The sequence below is a fragment of the Nyctereutes procyonoides genome, unplaced genomic scaffold, assembly GCF_905146905.1.
Source record: "Nyctereutes procyonoides isolate TBG_1078 unplaced genomic scaffold, NYPRO_anot_genome, whole genome shotgun sequence".
Classification (NCBI taxonomy): Eukaryota; Metazoa; Chordata; class Mammalia; order Carnivora; family Canidae; genus Nyctereutes; species Nyctereutes procyonoides.
The window spans coordinates 37,289,610-37,312,138 of record NW_026575131.1 but is presented as its reverse complement, the minus strand read 5'-3'; the positions used below and the strand labels follow the sequence as shown (position 1 = coordinate 37,312,138).

At 36.5% G+C, this 22,529-nt stretch overlaps 1 protein-coding gene across 25 annotated transcripts in view; it reads right to left on the bottom strand.

Moving 5' to 3' along the window:
• The window catches only part of PBRM1 (polybromo 1), a 115,811-nt gene that overhangs the window by 56,051 nt on the left and 37,231 nt on the right, over positions 1-22,529 (bottom strand). For 21 of the 25 annotated variants that reach the window (XM_055343385.1, XM_055343386.1, XM_055343387.1 and 18 more), the window contains 7 exons: positions 21,760-21,855; positions 21,041-21,132; positions 15,746-15,959; positions 12,870-13,011; positions 11,574-11,671; positions 3,306-3,582; positions 1,232-1,337 (listed from right to left, as the gene is read on the bottom strand). In XM_055343385.1, coding sequence (XP_055199360.1) covers positions 1,232-1,337; positions 3,306-3,582; positions 11,574-11,671; positions 12,870-13,011; positions 15,746-15,959; positions 21,041-21,132; positions 21,760-21,855 — 1,025 coding nt within the window. Of the gene's footprint in view, positions 1-1,231; positions 1,338-3,305; positions 3,583-9,413; positions 9,459-11,573; positions 11,672-12,869; positions 13,012-15,745; positions 15,960-21,040; positions 21,133-21,759; positions 21,856-22,529 lie in introns of all 25 variants that reach the window. The other 4 variants (XM_055343408.1, XM_055343405.1, XM_055343407.1 and 1 more) reach the window with 1 other exon arrangement.

Genomic DNA, 22,529 nt, shown 5'->3' with positions numbered 1-22,529 from the left:
CCTGCATCGGGGTCCCTGCGTGGAGCCTGCTTCTTTCTCTGCCTCTCTCATGAATAAATAAATAACATCTTAAAAAAATAAGAAATTACTTCTATTTTTAAAAACTCTTTTTACATTTATTTTTTAAAAAAGATTTATTTTTTTTAGAGAGAAAAAGAGCATATACAAGTGGGGGGAGGGGAAGAGGGAAAGAACCTGAAGCAGAGCCCAACGAAGCCTGGTCCCAGGATCCTAAGATCATGACCTGAGCTGAAACCAAGACTGGACACTCAACTGACTGAGCCACCCAGCTGCCTCTTAAATTTATTTTTTAAAGTAATCTCTATACCCAATATAGGGTTTGAACTCATAACCCAGAGTTCAAGAGTTGCAGGTTCCACCGACTGAGCCAATCAGGCACCCCCCGGAACTAATTCTATTCTTAAAAGACACTGTGTCCCTAAAAAAGTAGAATAAAAGATTTACATTTCTACAAATCTTCTGCATGCTTCTACAATTCCAAGAAAGGATAACTTAATAAGAAGAAATCATCATTTAGCAATAAATCATACCCAAAACTATTGTAATACAGTTTATAGTCACTTCATATAAAAAAAGCAGGGTGTTATTTTCCCCCTTTCAGCAATTATAGTTCCAAAGAATATATGGCAATACCAACTTAATTTGCTTAGTATTTATTTTATTTACATATTTTAAATAAGGCAGAAACTTGTTTAGGTCAATGTTATTAACTGTTTTTGTTGTCTTTTCTCTCATAGTTCTAATAAAATCACCATCCACAGACCACACTCAAAAGACAAGGAAATTAACTTACAGTGCTGTGGCTGAGTATCTCTAATTTCTCAAATTCTGTCTAGGATCTGCTGCTGGGATTCACTTTAAATTCCAGTATTCAGGAAACAAACATACAAAAAAAAAAAAAATCCAAATCTGCCACCACACTCTTGCAGGCATGGTATGTGGAAAAAATGTCTGTTCTTAATATTTAATATTTACAAAATGTCCACAGCATTTAAAAGAGTAAACAAAACCTCTGACTTTATATCTATTCCCCACATGCTTTCCACATTTAACTACTTAAAATACAGAGTGCTTGAGAGGAGGAAAGAAACTCCCTGCTAGCGTGCTATTGTGTGAGTCAAATACATTCATCACTTAAGTATTATTTCAATGAATCAGTAATCTACCCTTGACAGACTAAACTGAGTAACAAAGCATGAGGCTGCCTTACTCAGCTTGAGTTTGGGAGAAGCCACATCGTCATCATCAGGCAGCGGGCCCAGCTCTTTTCTTTTATCCTTGAGTAACTTCTCCAGGATGTGCGCATCATTGTACACCTATATTTTGTAAATATATTTAAAGTTATTTTCTAAAAAACGTTCTATCGAGGTAGAACACATAGCTATAAATTAGTTTTCAAGACACAGGTTAGCATAATTGGGAACTAAAGACATAAAGCTTGAGATCACTAGAGAGCAAAAAAATCATATCTCTATAGGATGGGACTCAGCCTCAAATGGTTTGTTGTTTAAGCTTTCCAGGTGGTTCTTATGTGTACACATACATACTAAAGTTTGAGTACTTGAGGCAGAATCACTGCAAGTTTTAACAGAAGTTCTGATACTTAATTATATATTTTCATAAATCTCTCTTCCATTGGACCCTCAAAAGGTAGCAGACCCAGTTCAATGGGAAATAAACATTAAAAAATATATGATAGTTGAATAGCAATACCTCAAATATTATTAAATGGGATTTAGTATCCGTCTGAATTCACAATCTGGCCTCTGATCTGTGAAAAGCAACAATCCCTGCTTAGGATCTCTCTTTGAAGACTGAGCCAAGGGTGATAATATGTAGCCAAGAACAAGGTTACTCACCTAATGGCCCCTACAGCTGCATCCCCCTATGATAGAGGGTTTGATCACAAGTACCCTCAGTGCCTACTTAAATTTGTAATATCAAGAAGAAAGGAAATTAATGATTTTAAAGTTATTTTATTTCTGGGAGATTTAAAGTAGAGATAAAGGAAACTTGAAAAGGTATATGAACCCTTTCCTGTTCCCTGCAGCATTAATTACCAAAAACAAGATATAGAAGCAACCTAAGTGTCCATCAATAGATGAATGGATAAAGAAAACACACACACACACAGTGTATCATTCAGCCATAAAAAAAAAAAATGAATGAAATCTTGCTATTTGTGACAATATGGATGGACCTAGAAGGCATTATGCTAGTTGAAATAAGTCAGAGAAAGACAAATACTGTATCATCTCAGGTATAGGTAGATTCTGAAAAGACAAAAACAAAAACAAAAACCCAGCTCGTAGATTGGTGAGAACAGATTGGTGGTTTCCAGATGCAGAGAGAGGGGAATGGGTAAAATGGATAAAAGGGTCAAAAAGCACAAACCTGTATAGAAAATAAATTTTAAAAAATGAAAAAATACATAAATAAAAAGAAAAGAAATAAGTCACGAGGATGTAATGTACAGCATGGTGACTACTATTATTAATACTGTACTGCATATTTGAAAGTTGCTAAGAGTATATCTTAAAAGTTTTCACAAGAAAAAAAATTTGAAAAAAAAAGAAAAAAATTTGTAACTACGCATAGTGACAGATGTTAACTAGATTTATTGTGATCATACTGCAATATGTACAAATATCAAATCATTGTTATACACTTGAAACCAATAATGTTCCATGCCAATTATACTTCAGTAAAAATAGTTACAAAAAATATCAAAGAAGGAAGAATGTATTGCAGCCATACTGATAAAAGAACTGAAAATCAAGATGCTTCATAATAAAATCAATTATTTAAAGGTGCCTTTCTGAGAATATCCTGATTCTTATATAATCCTATGATGCAGACTATTCCTGGAGAAGTATGGTTACTCTGGGTAATGACAATGTGCAAAGACTTTACTGTTACTGGCTTTCATCTGGGTACTACGTGCTCTGTGTACACTCCCTTGTTTAAATCCTATGATGGCCCTGACAGAAGTACTACCAGTAACTCTAGGGCACAAACGGGGACAATGAGGTTCAGAGAAGGTGAGTCTCTCACACAGGGACTGGCAGAGCAAAGTTCAAATCTAGAATGTCACCTTATGGGTATGAACTTCTAACCTTTGCAATGGATTGCCATTTTACAATTTATAAAAGACAAAGCATTAAGCTGGTGGTCATTGAGAAGAGCAACCTAAGTGAGGCCTCTAGATCTAATCTTTCAAATGCATTATGCTACCAGGACCCAAAAGACAATGTGCCTACCCCAGGATTCCCACACATCTTTACCTGGGAGCCCTCCTCGTTGTAATGCCTGGCATTCCGGAACATCAGCTTCATGTCTTCTATCATTCCTTCTTCCCCTGCATATTTGTCATTGCGAATGTTATGCTCAATTATTTTTAAGTCCATAGGCTCCAAAATGATTTTATAATAGTCAGGATAGTCCTTTTTGGATGGTTTAACCATAAACAGATCACAAAGTCTTCTGCCTGAACCTGGCTCACGAGCTTCAAGAACAACATTGAATAAGATTTTCATTCGCTGCTTTCTTATGTTCTTTTTACTGTTGGGAGGATGGGGGGAAAAAAGGGGAAAAATGAGAAGAGGTTCAGTTTTCTTCATACAGGGATGAATATGAAATGAAAAAATCTTGTGGGAAGGTGGTTCATAATGATTACAATTTATTGATTACATATGCCACAAACACAGTAAACATGCTGGCAGCTATAAGCAAATATTAGGAGAATTTCCAAATAATTAAAACATAGTGACTCTGGCAGGAGCAGCCAATGAACACCAGACAAACCTGTTTAGAATATTTATGAAATGCAATGATTAAAAAAAAAAATCTCTAACACCCAAAGAAAATGAAATGCTATTATCAGCTGAAATATATTTTTTAAGAACACAGCAAAAGTGGAATAAAACTACCAATTCCCTGCTGTTACTAACATTCCTCACTTCAAAAAAACCAAAACAGAACCCACATAGTGAGAATGTACCATCTCTTAAGACAACCACTTTGAATACCTGCATATCCTGGTTTCCAGAAAACAAAGGGACGCTATCTGCAAGATTGAGTCTCCACAGTGGGCACAAGTCTCTCCTGCATTAATCTTGTCTGGGTCAGTCCCAGCTCCCTCCAGCTCCGTCAGCATCATTCCAGTATCCCAACTTAGCTTAAGGAGTAAATGCTCTGTGGTTCACCTGAGCAAATTCTCATCCTTAAATGTCAGTCCCTGTCTTGTTTTCCAAATTCTCCCCATGAGATGTGATGCTAAGTAACAGATATACATGGTGTGGAACAAAGTCAAGGAACCACAGATTTGAACCTGATTTCAAAAGGAGCCCAGAAAGACAGATAGGCTGTCTTCTAATTATTGAGGACTGGCTCAGAATGGCTAAATGACTTGCCCAAGGTGAGATGTCCAGTGAATTATTAGAAGAGATGATCTTCCAACATGATTTCTGCCCCATTATTTGTTATGTTTTCAGGACATTGATCAATTATAGCCAGACCTGAGCCAGCAGTCCCCAGATGAACACTCAGGTAGGTAATAAAAAGAAATGATTTATAACTTAATTTTTATCCAATAAACACAATATCATATAATTACTTAGAGGTAAACATTTTGTATCTGTTTCCTGTCTTATAAATGGAAGGAAGTACATTTCTGAAATAAACAATGTGGCTAAAGAGGTCTCCTAGTCCTGAGACTCACTCTCCTGCTGGGGCATGAAGAGGCCAAAGACCAGATACTTTCTCTTCAAAGTACAAAATATACTTAAAAAAAAAAGAAAAGAAAAGAAAAGAAAAGAAAAGAAAAGAAAAGAAAAGAAAAGAAAAGAAAAGAAAAGAAAAGAAAAGAAAAGAAAAGAAACGGAAAGGAAAAAAAACCCAATAAATAATAATAGATGAGAAAAAAATATCTATCTTTAAGTCAAGCTTTTATTTTTTATTTATTTATTTTTTTAAGTCAAGCTTTTAAAATATGTCAAAAATGCCTATCTTCCAAGCATCATGGAGCAATGATAGCCTGAAAGTGGTTGGTTAGGTGGGAAAAAGGACTTCTGCTTCCTGCGTCTTCATTCAAACTGCTCAATCCCCCTCTCAGGATTACCTGAGCGGCTCCAGAATCATTTCTGCTGTTTTCTCCTCTCAGTATCTTTGTGTCTTTATGTCAAGTAAGTAATTGTTAGATATGTCAGGAGAAGTTTCATTCAGTGGGGACTATTTCCTCAAAGAGGCATCTGAGGGCAAAGATGTGAGGAGTCCTCCCTCAGTCCAGGACTTTAGCAATTGGACAATGGAAGGGGAGCTTGAGACAGAGCTCCCCACGTGGGCAGAGATTAGAACACAGATGACATTAACCTTCAGGAAGCCTCCAAAGAAAAATTTCAGAATCTGAATTTGTTATCACAGAAATCTATGCTTAAAGCTACAAAAGATATAGTTTCTTTAGATCTCACTTGCAGGGGGTCACAATTCAAAATGAAGACTCAGGAATCCCATTTTGAACCTGAGTTTAAAAAAATCTCTTCAATAACCAACTCATAATGAAATCTCTCCTCACCCCAGGAAAATCTCTTCAATAACCAACTCAAAATGAAATCTCTCTTCATCCCAGGAATATCACGCAGAGCAATTCAAGACTCCTTTCTTGGTCCAGGTGAGCTCTCTTCCCTTCCTGACTCCAGTACATCACCCCCAATAATCACTGGACTTTTCTGTAGGAAGCTACAAATACTCTGAGAGTGGGTCTAGGGCAGATTTTCAAAAGTTTTTATTCAAGAGGAGGGAAAGCTTCTTTATCAAGTTTTAGAGAAAATGCCAAAAAAGCAAAAGAATGGTGAGTGGGATAACTCTGACACCAAGCAGCTTTGAATGGGACATATCCAAAATGTAAAATCTGAATTTGAGACGGCTCTAAATAAATGAAATGTACTGTTTTAAAACTCTTACTACAAATAGTATCCTTTCCTCATCTGTATTATTCACTCTTTCAGAGAGTAATGTGTAACTGGGTTCCATCCTCAAAGGCAATAAAACTTTTATTATTAGGGTTACTTATAGTTTCTCTGAAAATACTGTTTTGTTATTTTGTCGACATCTTTCCTAATCCTTCTACTGCCTTTGACACTGAGAACTACTGGCTCACTAGTTTATATCTGGCTACCAGAAAAAACTTAGAAGACTATGAAATTTCTAACTCTATTAGCTTGGGTGGCTGGTGTATTTGCTTTATCTTTTCCCAATATGGATGCTGAACTTTATTATATTTGTGACTTTTTCTTTTTAGTTTTTTAAAGATTTTATTTATTTAATTCATGAGAGACACACAGAGAGAGGCAAAGACGTAGGCAGAGGGAGAAGCAGGCTCCATGCAGGGAGCTCAATGTGGGACTCGATCCTGGGACTGTGGGATCATGACCTGAGCCAAAGGCAGACGCTCAACCGCTGAACCACCCAGGCATCCCTACATCTGTGACTTTGAAAGCAACTTCAATACTTTCTGAAGTGAGATAAACTCTACATTACAAAAAGACAGAAACCATATTCCCCTAATTGGTACTTTCTGTTTTACTGTTTTTATTTTTTATTGTTTTAATTTTTTGTTAACGGTTTTCTTTTTAAAAATATTTTATTTATTTATTCATGAGAGACACAGAGAGAGAGAGAGAGGCAGAGACACAGGCAGAGGGAGAAGCAGGCTCCATGCAGGGTGCCTGATGTGGGACTCGATCCTGAGACTCCAGGATCACACCCTGAGCTGAGAGCAGGCACTTAGCTGCTGAGCCACCCAGGCATCCCTTGTTTACTGTTTTTAATGTCACTTTGCTTTTCAGATTCTTCTTAGAAGCCCTCTATGTATCTTACCTGTCCTCCTCTCTCAGACCACTAACTATAAGTAGAATTTGTTTACTCCACTCCATTCTGGGAAAGGTGCATGAATCTCAGACCTTATAACTGGCATACTCATATATTTTTTTTAAGTCAGCATCTTTAAACATACTGAAGTAAAATATATGTTAAGGAAGTTAAAAACCAGGGCTGTTTATCATTGTGCACTTAAGGGGACGCCAATTCAGGTAACAGACCTTGTTATAATAAATATGCAGTTCTAGAATTTTATAGGAGATAGGCCATGAAGAGTTCTGTGTTAACAAAATCATTATATTACAGCAGTTTTCTAACAAATGAAAATGTCTTGAGAAATGGGTGCTTTTTCTAATTTGCATGAAGAATAGAAGGTAGAAGAGGCTCTGTTCTGAATTTGATTTCCCAGGGTCAACCTCCTGATTCCCCACCCAACATGAAACACTGAAGACACTGTCACTTTTTGTTTCTCTTAGTTTAGCACCAAGTTTTAGAGGAACCTCCATAGCCCTTCTGGATCTGATCTTTCAATTTTTCACACCACGGTGTTAGTCCTCACATTCATACTTTGTGGCTGACCATGTTGTCAAATGTCCTTAACATTCTACTTCCTTTGAAGCTGTTATTTATTATATGTATTCACATTTGCATATTTACACATAAAATTCCCATTTATAGTTACAGCTAACACTTCTCCCACGTGCCCAGGGGCTATGCTAAGTAAGCACTATATGTACACCCTCATTTAATCCTCAAACTCTATGAACCAGATACATCGACTATCCCAGTTTTGCAGGTGGAAAACTGGAAGATTAGAGGGGTCAAGCAAATATCTAAGGTCATAAAGTGAGCAATCAGAACTAAGACTTGAATCAGTTGATAATCACTAGGCTGCTTTCATGATGTCCTTCCCTTTCCCAAAGGTGGGCACTTATCGCGGGCCTCTCTACCCGTTCACAGGCTCCCAGGTCTCCCAGGATTTAACTCCTTCCCTGGTCCTAGAGTTTCAGTGGTGTCTGCTGTTAGGCTAAAACCCAAAGTTTCTTTCCTTCACAAGGCTTGCTACATTCACTGCATCTTCAAGTCTTCAAGGAGTAAAACCTTCTACTAAGTAAAACCTTTTAATAAATAATAAACCTTTCCTAATGATTTTCCCAGACTAGTAGTATCAGACTAAAAACAAAATGAAATCTACCAAGTCCTGATGTCAAAGAGAACTACTTCCAGAAAATAATCAGTAACATTTATTGAGTACTAACTGCACCCAGGCCCAGTTCTAAGGGCTTGAAACACATCAACCACTCAGGTACTCTCAACAATCTTATGTAGGTATACTTATTGACTCTTTTTCAGATCACAGAACTAATCAGAATAACTAGGATTTGGACTTGGGCAATTAGGTTCTAGAGTTTGGGGTTGTAATACTACTCCACGATGTCCCACATTTCTATTTCTACTACTGCCCAGAGTTAGTGCCATACACACTATGAAGGATGTAAAAGAAATAGAACCCATGTTTTTTTCTTAAATTTATGATCTAAGAAAATTTTTCTTAAGGAAAATTCAGGAGGTATATAATAACATAGTAATTTTGTAGAGTGGACTGCATACGGGAGCAGCATGTAGATAATTTTAGAACACCTAACTTGCAAAGAAAAGCATGACAGAGAAATCATATTTCCGAGCTATCCGGGCAATCGTGTATGTAGTTCTATAGAACCACACAACTGAGTACCTTGTGCAATTATTCTATGACATTGCTCCCACATACTTTTATGTGTTTTCAACCTGCCTCTCTCTTCCTGGCCAGTAAGTTCCTGGCATGTAGAGGTGATGCCTAAACATTCTCCTTTATAGCCTCTAAGAGTAGAGTCTGGTGTTCTGCAAGCAATTGACACTCCATGAATGCCAGAAGGCTAAAGTGAAAATAAAAGCACCACACAATGATGGCTAGGGCTATAACATGGCAATTCAAAAGCTGTTTTTAAAATCGTAAGTGACATGCAAAAGAATGGATGCTTTCAAAGAAATAAAACATGGGCAAGATCAGAGACTGATAAAATGTATTCATGCTTGAAAAGCACTAACCCAATGCACAGGCACCAACACAGGCTGACATCACCTGGACCATCAACTACGGTTTTGATCCTTCTACCACCCCTCAATGTGTAAAAGATATCCCTGAAAAGGGTTCAGCGTCTGCCAGCCTCTGGACACTGGCAACGCCACCATATTCTCAGCCTCCACCTACTGCCACACAAGCACAATCACAATGATTGGTGAGAGGGCTTGTGGCCACTGGCAAAGTTAGCAACAAATTAAGGCTTTAGAAAGTATCGAGGTGAACTAATTCTGAATTTACCAACTATACTTCTAACTATACTGCTTTCTTTATTTGTAAGAAAATACAAACTGTTATTTCATGCTTAAGACTTCACTTTTAATCTAATCAGTACTGAACATGCCACAGAAGTTATACTTTAAAAAATGTTTATGCATAAAAAAGGACTGCACACCTGGAGAGCCTCCTGAGACCCAACATCTCACTGTCAAGAGTGTTCCTGGGAAAGCAGAAACAAACATTACATGTGAAGAGAAACAAAACAGGCAATATTGGAGGGTCATGTATAAACCAAATATGGTTGAGAAAAAAGAGGCTTATTCGACCCAAAGGATAAAAGATTAAGAATATTTGGAACATTTTAACATGGAAGACAGCAGGTAGATTTTTGGGCAAAGGAATGGGGGAAAAGAATGCACTCCCAGAATGAAGAGAACATACATCAATTTTCCCCACACTCTTAGATATTAAAAAAAATAAGGCAAAGATAGAATCATACACAGTATTTAGGAGTCAAGGGTACTTGGGGAACCTGGCCCTGACTTCTCTGGACAAGCTAAACTTAACCTACAAGGCAGCTGTGTTTGCCTGAATTCCAGAAAAGTCTATTTCTCATTAGCAAAACCTCTTAATGTAACGAGCTACCTTCTAAAAGGCTCATTATGTTTCTTCCTTTGCCACAAAGTTCAAAGTATAGCACTTGCTTCTCTCAACCTCTTAATGTCAACTCATGCCTGTATTTCAAAACCAGGTATGTTCTTTTATTACTTTAGCAATGATTTATATTTGTTCTTATTTGTGTTTTTCACTTTATTATTAAAAACACTTCCTAGGAAACCTGTTCACAGAGATGTTTTATCTAAAGTGGGATTTTATGATTTCAACAACATAATGCTTAGTTTTCTTTTTGCGGGAGGTTTTAGAGTAATAACTTTCCTTTGATCTACTTGATTGTCCCACCAACTACAAGCCACAGAGACAGAGAGGTCATTTTTAAGGATCTGGCCTGGGCTAATGCTTCCTCAGAACTATTTTAATGCTCAACTAGTTTCAAATCTCTCTTTCCATTCAGTGTTGGCACTAACTGTACCATCACTTTTGCCTGCATTACCTTCTTTTGCCTTAGAAGTTTTTATCTTTGATGGGTGACTGATCTGGAAAACACAGGTGATGCTGTAGTAGAGTTATATAATTACACTCAAAGATGTCCTTGATTTGATGTCTCTGATCTGGTTTCACATTTTTCCTCCGTTGTCCCTGGTATAACAAGGAATTAAGAACTTGGAAGGATGAAATTCATAGGCCAGTAATGGAGGAGACTCACATCTTAGGGTACACCAGTCAATTTAGTTACCATGGCATAGCACAGCAGTTACTCTCAAAGCTAAAAAAATGTCCCCAAATGCTATTTATAAAAGGAAAAGATAGGACAGCTTCTCTTTTATAAACCACTTTTTAAAATCCTCTGATCTCAGTGGATCTATTAATGCATGAACAAAACAGTGTCAACAGCTACTAGTGACTTCTTCATTCGACTCTGAATCTGCCCCCGTTATTAGTGATTTGCTTATTTTTTGTTTAAAATGTCCTCCCTGCAGTGAGTGCTGCTACAAAGATGGTGAGACAGTTAAGGCTGAGGGAGAATATGATGTTCCACAAAGATCGAGCCAGAGAAACTCTGTGTAGGAGGCGTAGACAAAAGAGATGTTCTTGCAGGATATTCTTTATAGGAGTCCAGCTTCAGAGTCTCACAATGAGGTGCCCCTTTCATACAACCCGTGAGAGAAAGGAAGGGTGAGGGAAGTTTGGAGAAAGATTAGAAAGACAGAAAAACCAAACATCTAGTTCAGCTTTTATGAACTACAAGAAGTTATGACTTGGTAGTTTATAATCTGACATCCTTAAAATGGCAAATAAAGATCAGATTAATAAGGAAAAACAAGGACGTAGGAGTATCAGTGACTTACTTCACTGCAGTGATAGTACTGAATTTTTGAAATTCACCATGTATAAATTACCTAAATCAGATTTAAGTGGCACTCCTGCAATGCCACATTAAAGCAAAATAGCCCAGACAGCCAACAGAGTAACGTGCTTTGCTGAGCCACAGAAGTAGTTCTCACTTTTATTCAAGAGGTCTATAGCCACTGCAGCACTGAGAGCAATGGCAGTGCTGATCATACAATTCCCAAATGAATTTTAAAAGATCTGTTAGCAAATAATTAGAGCTTATAAAAGAATTCATACCTGAAAGCTTAAAAACACACTTTTCTGTACTTATCAAAAACGAAATAATAGAAACAGAGATGTCTCCAGCTATGAGAAGAGTATATACCTTTTTCTTTTGGCACTACCAGCATCAGAGGTGGCTGAAGAAATCATGCTGTCTCCATCCTCAATGTCATCCCTTCTGGCAAGCTCCTTCTTCTTTGCCTGAAACAGAGCAGACCCTGAGAGTCAAGCTCACCCTGCTGAACTCTCCTAGAATTTATGAATGTTAAATAGCTAGACATAACAGATTCTCTTAGAAAAATGCAACTACATGTTGATGCACATAATTAAAGAGTCAGTAAACATTTTCAATAACCCGGTTTAACAAAAGCCTGCATGACCTACATAAAATGAGATTAAAAACTGGATTCAGAGGGTTTAGGAATCAACACTATCTAAACTGCAAGACTACAAAAGCCTCAACTTTGTTAAAAGCGTTGAGGCAAGCTGTAGGGGTATCCTGCCATTTTTAGGTGAAACCAACTCAAAGGTAGTCTCTGGAAGTAGTACCCTTCTCTTAAGAAGTACCCTGGATTCTTAAACAATGGTGTAGCTTAGAAGAAAGTTTAATGTGAGAAGTGAAAGAAGATCTACTTTCAACACATGCATTTTTAAAAACCTCCTGCCAAACAGCTCAAAGTGCAACCATTGCAGACTTAGGGAATACACGCATAGTGCTGAAAGAAATTACGGGAAATGCACAGCACTGATGCCAGGATGGACTCCACAAAATGAAGACTATAGGATCTAAAATCACTTTTGTTGCTTCCTTGCTCTGAGATTCTCTTTCCAGAAAGATTCCAACCAAAACTGACAAATAGATATAATTTGTATTTCATATCTATGCCTTTCTTCAAAACCCCTAGATGGCCCAATGCTTCGTGTGCCCACTAAGATGTGCGCTCAGAAAGGATCTGATCAATTCATGAACACTGTACAATGATTAGTCAGTTTTAGGATGTCCTTTCTCCTAGGACCAATCCTATCTTAACAGAGACAAAGTCTAGAACCAAAGAAATGAAATCTAAATGACAACAGTTATTGTCTGTGATTGGAGGGAAACTTCCTGAGGACCCTAAAATTACTTCCCAGGCACAAATCCCTGCTCCTTCCACTCACAAAGCTAACCCAGTCTGAACTATTTCTACTTTACATGGCCCCGACAACTCTAAAAAAAAAAAAAACCTCAGCAGTACTTATGGCTGAAATAAATGATGTGATATTACTGGGAGAAATCATACATCTTAAAAGCATATACCCAAAGTTTGTAAATTTTTTTTTAAAGATTTTATTTATTCATGAGAGTGTAAAATTATTTCAATTATACACACCACAGATAAGCAAATCCAAGGAATCATACCTGCATGACTTGCTGCAATTTTAGAACTCGCTTGTAGATGGCTGAATTGGGAACATTATAGCGTTTGGCATTCTCAAACATTAAATTCAGATCACACTCCAAATGATCTAAAGTTTCATATTCTTGGTTCTTTAGCTTTGTTCTGTGAAAGACAAACACATGGCTACAATTTACCATTATGAAAAAGATGAAACACTCTTACTGAAAAGCCCAGTACAAAAATGTTAACAAGCACTAGCTGGCCTCTTTACTTAACGATACTGGTGAGAGGCCTAGAAGGGGCACCTCCAAGATAGAAAGGAGGCAAAAGCACCATTGTATTTTGGCAGTATGACAGTCTACCTGAAAATCAAGAAGAACAAAACACCATAAGAAGTAATAAGAGGACCTATGTGCCAAGGTGGTCAAGTACAAAGCAAATATACTAGTAAAAGTCCTAACGGAAAACCCCTATTAGTGGCTAACATGCAAACCCTAGGAAAAGACAAAAATCAGGGAGGTTTTAAACTACCACAATGAAGAACCATGGTGATCCAGTCACTTGTGAAAATAAGTGGCCATTCCAGTTCATGTTAAAGAAAAGGGAATGTACTCACAAAATCATGAAAGGGGATATATAAGAGATCTTAAGATGCTAAACAAGAGGCAGATATGTCAGAGTCCGTTCACTACTTTTCTTCCAAAACAGACATTTGTAACTAATTATGATGGCTTAAAATTGAAGTTATTTTACTTAAAAGTCTTAAGAATTATGATGTCTTTCAGACACTATGGTTATTGCAAATACCACCTCTCATAAACTTTATACACTTTAAAGATATTATTGTTATTGTTATTATTATTATTAGACAGAGCATGAGCAGGAGGGGCAGAGACAGAGAATCTCAAGCAGACTCTGCACTGAGTACAGAACTTGACATGTGGCTCAATCCTAAGACCATCACTACGTCAGCCAAAACAAGAGTTGGATGCTTAACTGACTATGCCTCCCAGGTGTCCCTACATTATTTTTTTTAAGATTTCTTTTTTGATTTGAGAGAAAGAGAGAACGCATGCAAGTGCACACAGGGTGAAACGGGCAGAGGGAGAGAGAGAGACTCTCAAGCAGACTCCCTGCTAATTGACTCATGGCTCGATCCCACAACATTGAGATCATGCCCTGAGCAAAATCAAGAGTTGGATGCCTCACCAACTGAGCCACCTAGGCACCCCATGTCCCTTATACATTTTACACAAAATGAAGAATCACAGTTTGCTCTAACTCTGTATGCACATAGGATAGACTTTTAAATCTTTTGACTGAAGCATTTGCACATTATATGCAGATTCCATGTAGTGCTCAAAAGATACAAATGTTAGAGAACACCTCTGGGGTGAAGCAAACCATAAACTCAGCTCTTGGTACCAGCCTACATAGCTAGCACCCAGAATTTAAGTTACTGCCTCAGAATTATTCCTGCCAACTCTAAGGGTAATGTGCTGAATATTCTCAATACCCAAAAAGAACATATGTGGAACTCAAACTTGTAAATGACAATCTATAAATAAAACTGCAGATATTTAACAACTGATGTTCATTAAGGATAGTGGGGGGCAGGACAGGCACAATGGGAAATAAAAGATGGGGATGAGAAGCCCCAGCATGGTGGAAGGTGGCATATGGAGCCACACTGTCTAGCTCCTGCCCACTCTTTCATTTTTGTTGCCTTTTAAAAAATGATTTATTTATCTTAGAAAAAGAGATGAGCATGTGTGTATGTATGGGAGGGGGGTGGGCAAAGGGAGAGAGAATCTTAAGCAGACTCTGAGCATGGAGCCCAAGGCAGGACTCTATCCCAGGACCCAGAGATCACAACCTGAGCCAAAACTAAGAGTCAGATTGTTACCGACTGCACCATCCAGGCACCCCTATTTTTACTGCTTTTGATGACACTCAACTATCATCCTTCTATCAACAAATCATAAGATTTTAGCCAACCTTATTTTCTAGAATCCAGCAAGTGTAAGAATTTTATTCCTACTATTCGGGAGGTTAGATATTTGTCCTGGTAAACACAAGCTTACTCTGATTTTGCCAAGTTAAGATATATTTTTTACCTGGTTGCCTCTATTTGGGTATACTGTAGAATCTAACCAGCACTTTGAGAGTTAAAATATTACTTCTTATTGCTTTTTAACGACGATGTGGTGGTTTCAATATTCTGTCTGAATTCTGATTGTTAATCTGTTATTTCTTTCATTCATTCATTCATTCATTCATTCATTCAAAATACACTACGTGCCCAATGTGGGGCTTGAACTCATGACTTTGGGATCAAATGTGGCATGCTCTACTGACTCAGCCAGCCAGGCTACCCCCAATGATTGTTTTAACATTTTCTAAGAAGAAAAGGGAAACCAGGATGAACCATCTTATAGGTATTATTTCAGCTAATGAAAATGAATTCTCTAACAGCTGCCTATACTTATTCTGGAGGCTGAACTACAGACACAAAATTTAAATATAATTAAATTGTTGTAATTAAAATATCAATAAAAAGTATAAGTAGAAAGATTTTTGTGCTTTCCTTCCCTAGTTATAAGAAAATGAACAGTTAAATTTTGAGCTGCATGACTTTTTATAGTCTATAATCTGACAAAATGCTTAGCTGGAATACCTTTTATTTGCCTTGACTCTATTATAGTACAAAGAATATCTTTTGTATTAAATCAAATTTATTTCTCAGTTTTCATTTAGAAGTGATATTCAAGACATACTCTAGACATGTGAAAATATTTTACCTTTAATATCTGTATTCATTTTAGCAAGGAGATATATGTGCAGGCTCAACCACAAGAAAATGGATTTTTATTGAGTAACATAGAAGGCACCTTACCTGATCTGTTGTAGGGATATGGGCATTTTAATTTGCTGATAATAATCAGGGTATTTTTTCTTTGAAGGTAAATGGAAAAAAGGTTCAGCTATTAGCTGCCCTTGATTATTCCGACAACTCCTAACTGTGTCATAAAGCTGATAAAAAGGGTTTGAAACATCCATAAATGAAGTAATACTTTCTGCTTCCGACTCTCCTTCTTCATAACGTGCAGCTAAAAAAAAAAAAAAAAGTATTTATAAGGGGAAGAACCATACTTTAAAGTTCTTTTAACGACCTTCCAGAGTAAGCTATCAATGTTTGAGTTTATGTTATTTTTTTTTTAAAGACTTTATTTATTTGAGAGTGTGTGAAAGAGAATGAATGGGGAGACAGAGAGGGAGAAGCAGGATCCCGGAGCACAGAGCCTATCATGGGGCTCAATCCTAGGACTCCAGGATCATGAGCTGAGCTGAAGGCAGACACTTAACTCACTGAGCCACCCAGGTGCCCTGAGAATACTTATTTAAAAAGAATAGTTTCCAGCCCTCAATAAAAGATGCTGTTAGTAATGCTTAATATAATTATATATTTACTTAGAGAAATGTTACATAGAAACAGAATACAGTGTCAATAGAAAATGTTATACTGTTTTTAAATATTTACAAAATAGTTTCTCTTTTTAAATAGGCCTTCTGTGTTTGGACAGGAGCAAGAGCAATACAGATCTCAGAACTAAAGCTGCTGCATGTAGTTTAAGGTAGTATAAATGTTTGTTGATATTGGTAGATCTGGTTTCGCTTTAAGTCTCTGATTTTGCCCCACTAATCTATAGCATCCCTTAAGAAGGAGGTCTTCCCTTATAGAGGGAATTTTTAGGTAGAAGCTAATCATAAAAACACCAAACCAACAAAATGTAATCAGTTTTATAGAAAAATAAAATATATTCTTCATTTCCATAAATTCTTCAAGAGATGGACAGGCATCAGTCTCAGGAGAGCTGAGAGACAATTTTGATTGTCTAGAAGCAAAGAGAGATCTGGAACAGGTTTTCTCTGACCCTATTACAGGTGATCTTCTCCATAAAGAGCTTGCATATATTTAGTTGAATTTATGCCGATAATATTTTGTTGCTACTGTACGCTATGTCTTTTAAAAAACTGCATTTTCTTTTTGTGGTTGATCCCAGACATGAAATAGATTTTTGTATAATGATCTTATATCTAGCATCTTATTCTTATTAATTCTGATAATTTACCTGAGAGTCTTCTGAGTAAAAAACTCAAAAAACAATCTTTCAACTGCAATCCTTATAAATCTTTTCTGATTCTTACTCCCTGTCAGCTGAGTAGTACTTTGACCAAAAGAGGTAACAACATTTTTACTTATGGTAAAAGGAATGCTGCAAGTATTTCTCCACTAAAAACAAGTGCTCTTTATCAAGTTAAGAAAGATCCCCTTCTATTCCTAATTTGTCAAATTTTTTATCATGAATGGGAATTGAAGCACTTATTAAATGCATCTGTTGAGCCAATAACATGGTTTTACTCCTTTAATGTAGTGAATGATACTTTTACGTCTTCTAATGCTGAAGTGACCTAGTATTCCTGGAGTAAGCCAACTGTGTTATCATGCATTATCTTTTATATATACTGTTAGATATAATGTGCTTATTTTTGTTGAGTTTTGGGTATCTAGGTTCTATCATTTTTATAGAATGAACTAGGGAAGTCTTTTTCTATTCTCTGCAGGAGTTTGTATATAATTCTGTTCCTTGAATTTTTGGCCTGGTGTTAGCTACAGGGAAAGATTTGTAACTAAGAATTTCTTCAATAGTGATATGACTAATCATCCTTTTTTTTTTTTAAGATTTTATTTATGAGAAACAGAGAGAGAGAGAGAGAGAGAGAGAGAGCGCACAGACACAGGGAGAAGCAGGTTCCATGCAGGGAGCCTGATGTGGGACTCAATCTTGGGTCTCCAGGATCACAACCCGGGCTGAAGGTTTACCACTGAGCCAACAGGGCTGCCCATCCTTTTTATTCTTGAATCAGTTGTAGGCATTTATTACTTTCTAGGAATTTGTCCATTTAATCCAAATGTTCAAATTTGTGTAAGCTTCATACATTATCCTTAATCTGTATGCTCCCTTCCCCCTAATATGTTTTATTTGTGCCTTCTGTTTCTTTCTTGGTAACAGATTTGCCTATTAAGTTTTTTAACAGAAAAAATCTGACTTTACTGATCTTTTCTACTATAGCTTTTCTAAAAAATTCATTTCTGCTCTTAGCTTTCTTACCTTTTCTTCTAATGTCTCTCCTTTTATTCTCTCACTATTTTATTTATTTATGTTGGATGCTAATTAGTTCACTGACTTCCAGATGCTTTTCTAGACACATTCAGACCTGTAACTTTCCCTATAAAGCACTGCTTTAGCTGCATCACCACTGTTTTGATATATATTATTTTCATTATTGCTATTATTCAATCATAGGTAATTAAGTTTCTATTATAATTTTTCTTTTTTAAAAAGAAAAGCCCAAAGATTTGGAGACTTTTCCTGAGTAAGTTTTTAACTTTTATCTTTTCAACATTAGGTGCTTATCTCAGCTGCATTATGGTCAGAAATATGGCCTTTAAAATATCAAACTTTCAAAGTGGCTAAAATTTGTTTCATGACTAAGTACATGAGGATCAGAGAAGAACATGAATTTTCTAATCGCTAATCTTATTGTGTTAGCTGAATAACAGCACCCCCAATATATCCACGTCCTAATTCACAAAACCTGTGAATATTACCTTATATGGCAAAAGAGACTCTGCAGATATGATTAAGTTAAGGATTTTGAACTCGGAAGACTATCCTGGATTACTCTGGGCACTAAATGTAATTGCAAGGGTCCTTGTAAGAGGCAGGCAAGGTCAGAGGAGAAAGGAGTTGGGAATGAGAGATACAGAGACTGGGAGTGCTACACTTTGAATACAGAGGAAGTAGCCATGAGCCAAGGTATACAGATAGCTTCTAGAAACTAGAAAAGGAGAGGAAATATTTTACTCCCTAGAGCCTTCAGAGGAACACTGGCCTGCCAACTTGATTTTAGATTTCTGACTTCCAGAATCAGAGAATAAATTTGTGTTAAGCCACTAAGCTTGTGGTAATTTGTTTTAGCAGCAACAGGAAACAAATACACTTGTGAGAAATACACTTTGTGTACTCAAATCATCTCTGTCTTCACTGGTTTTCTGGCTGCTTATCCAGCAACTGAGAGCAGTGAACCCCCACTCTAGGGCAATATTTTCACATTCTCTGTCACGTTCTATCTGCCTGTTTTACATATTTTGAGCTTTTTATTAATTTACCTTCCTGATGAAATAAATCTTTTAGCATTATGAGGTGAATCTTTTTTATCCTTGGTAATGCTTTTGTTTGAAAGTCTATTTTATGAGAAGTCAATATAACTATCCTTTGGGTTATTATCTCATATATCTTTTTCCATCCTTTTCCATTAAACTTTCCTGTATTTTTTACATTTCAGATGTGTCTCATGTAACCACATACAACCTGATTTCTAAAAAAAATCTAATCTGAAACTGTCATAATTGGCAAATTTGGGTCATTAACACTGATGTGATTTCTGATATAACCTTTGGAGTTTTTCTCATCTTATGTTTTCAATTTATCCCACTTTGTTTCTTTCTGACTTGTCTTATTTTATTTTTGTGGGGGAAAACTGAAAGGTTTATCTGTTTTTCTGATTCTATCCCCCACCCCATTTCTGTTCTTAGAGTGACTGTAAGTGGGCGCTCTTCTTTACCCACCCTGCCGCCCTGCCCAGGCTGCATACTGTTGTGGTTTGTCTCTAAAAACAAACCACCTCAAGAAGCGAGCCCTCACTTTGCAAATTCTTATGCCTTCTTTCCATGGGCTCTTTCTTGTTGCTCCAAGATCATCAGTTATCCTTTCTTTGCTATTTTCACTGTACCTACCCTAAGTTGTTTCCAGCAGCAGGAAGTAGAAAACCAAACAGATTAGAATCTTGACTAAATCAAGGATAAGCAGATTGTGAAGAGCAGCCTGAACGATCTACTACGTTCAAAGCTAACTGATATTACGCCTGGATGACTCAGTGGTTGGGTGTCTGCCTTGAGCTCAGGGCATGATCCGGGATACAGTCCCACATCAGGCTTCCTGCAGGGAGCCTCTTCTCCCCCTCTATGTCTCTGCCTCTCTCAAATAAATAGTTAAAAAAAAAAAAAAAGCTAATTGACCTCTACTTTGTTTTAATGAGGTTACAAAATAAGAACTCTCTTGTGACAAAGGTACTATTAAAAAAAAAAACAATAAATATTTTTTAGGAATTTTGTAAATGGTTGGCTTTCCTTCAATTTGTTATGCTACAAAGATTAATGAAGTAACCAAATGTTAGAAGGAAACCTAAATATAACGTGTGTCACTTTTATAACCAGTGAACAACAAAGCTAATAAAAACAAATTTTCCTTCACTTTTTGATAACACCAGATCTAAATTAAAAAAATTCTGTAGATGAGTGTCAAAAAATTAAATTCACACTCTAGTAAGTAGTCTACAGTAATTATGAAACTTCTATAGAAGATTTAGTAGAAAATAAGACACAGGGGAAAAATAAAAATCTGTCCTCATAGTTGATTATAAAATCAGAAGATATGCCAGAATAATTTCACGAAACAAATTTTATCTGTACATATTAAAAAAGTATCTGTAGTAAAATAAAGAACATTATAACACACTGGAGAGAAGGACAATGAAATCAAACTTATCTCTACAGTTGTTATTGGCTATTTAACAGAACATACTTTTACATGGATTTTACTGCCTAATGCCTTTTCTTGGACTTGTTTAAATGACAACTGACTATGCTGCTGCTCTAACTGTAATTTACACCTATCTTAAAATCAGAAGCTCTAGCCAAGATGTTACAGCCTACTGAAAATATAAGCCAGTGGCCTAGAAATCTAAGATGGTGTGAATGTTTCCCTTGGGTTTCCCAATGGCATCACGAGTACTCACTCACTATATATTATTATACACTTGAAACCAGGATCTGCTAAAGCTAGCAAACCAACTGTTTTTATAGAAGTATTTATTTACTTAGTTACAAGCTATAACACAAAATAAATGTTTGATAAGTTCGCCAACCAAAGAGTGCAGTCAAAAATGAAACAAAACAGCATGTATTCCAAAAACTGACAAACTCTCAGCCAGATCAAAGTGACTGTAATTTTCCTTTACCAGAAGGATCTGAGAAGGCATTAACTAGTCAGGACCTAATGCCTACCAGCTAAAGCAGCATCCTCTTCACTTTCTGAGCCATATTGAAGTGCCATGGTAATTGCTGACAAACGACCCCCTTGGACTGTTCTTTTATTACTACAAAGAAAAACAAGCAATCAGAAGACAGGGAAAGATGTTATAATTGTTTGGTTACTTTACAGAAAATAGGAACTGTTAACAAAGCATTCACATCAAAGAAAAGGAATTTTTATTCAGCTGTTTGCTCAGTTTATCTTTGTACTTTTTATAGTTCCCAAAACTAATCCCTTAGCCAAGAAGATCATTTTTTTTTCTTCCAGAAAAGAGTGGTGTAGAAAGTCTAAAGTAGGCTACTTGCAATTCTATGTTACTTAAATGCAGCACTACTAGTTATTTTATAAAAAAAATAAAGATACATTCATCATTACTGGTTAACTCTCTTCTAAGATGTCCTTATGAGTACAAATTCTATTTTGAATACAAAATCATTTATCATTTTATCACAATTTATTTTTACTGGAAATATTAAACACTACCTGACAATAACTTCTGCTTAAGCATTTTCCAGAATTGAGGTCAGGCTGACTATAGCACCTCAACCTTTTAAATAAGATATTTGATAATTCTCATAATAACCCAATTATACCCCAAAGAATTACTTCATGATAGCCATCAGGCAAACACTAGTAAGCCTAGCCTCATAAACATGGTCAGTTCTCAGACTGAACACGTTCATTCTCTCACCGGTAATACTTGCTAGTGGGATTTCTCTCTTCACCAAGGCTGCCTTTACTGTGCGAAGGACCTGTCAACCTGGCTGCAGCCAAATTTGATGGCGTCCTATCCAGAGATAATATTTAAAAAAAAAAAAAGAACATTGACAGCTGAAATCAGAATGCTGGGTAAACAAAAAAGAAGCAACTATTTTTGTTGTTGTTTTTAAGTAGAAATGCTAAAATATTTCTGAGCCTCTATTGTACAGCAGCCTATGCTCCAAATCTTGAGGACTCTGAAGAGGAGAATGGATAAGGGCTGGTCCTAGAGAGCTTACAGTTCCTACAGTGACCAAGGATCTGGTAATGAAGCAAATGTCAGGGTCAGAAGAAAGCTTCCAAAGCAGCTACTCCAGTTTTCATTTCCAGAAGGAAGAAATGGAATCTCAGAAGTAACACTTGTTCAAAGTCCTAGTCCTCGGACAAGGAAGAGCCAGGATGAGACTTTAGATCTACTGACATCCGGCTTAATGCTCTTGCTGCTGATATAAAATATATACTATTATACATTACACACAAATACCACATTACATATATGCTTATCATAGATAACATATATTCATATGCATATATATTACATATAAATATATCCATATATAGCAATAAAAGTAGATAATGGTGTTTAGTCTAAAAAATTGTTTTTATTTTTATTTTATTTTATTTTTAAAGATTTTATTTATTTATTCATGAGAGACAGAGAGAGAGAGAGAGAGAGAGAGAGAGACAGACAGACAGACAGAG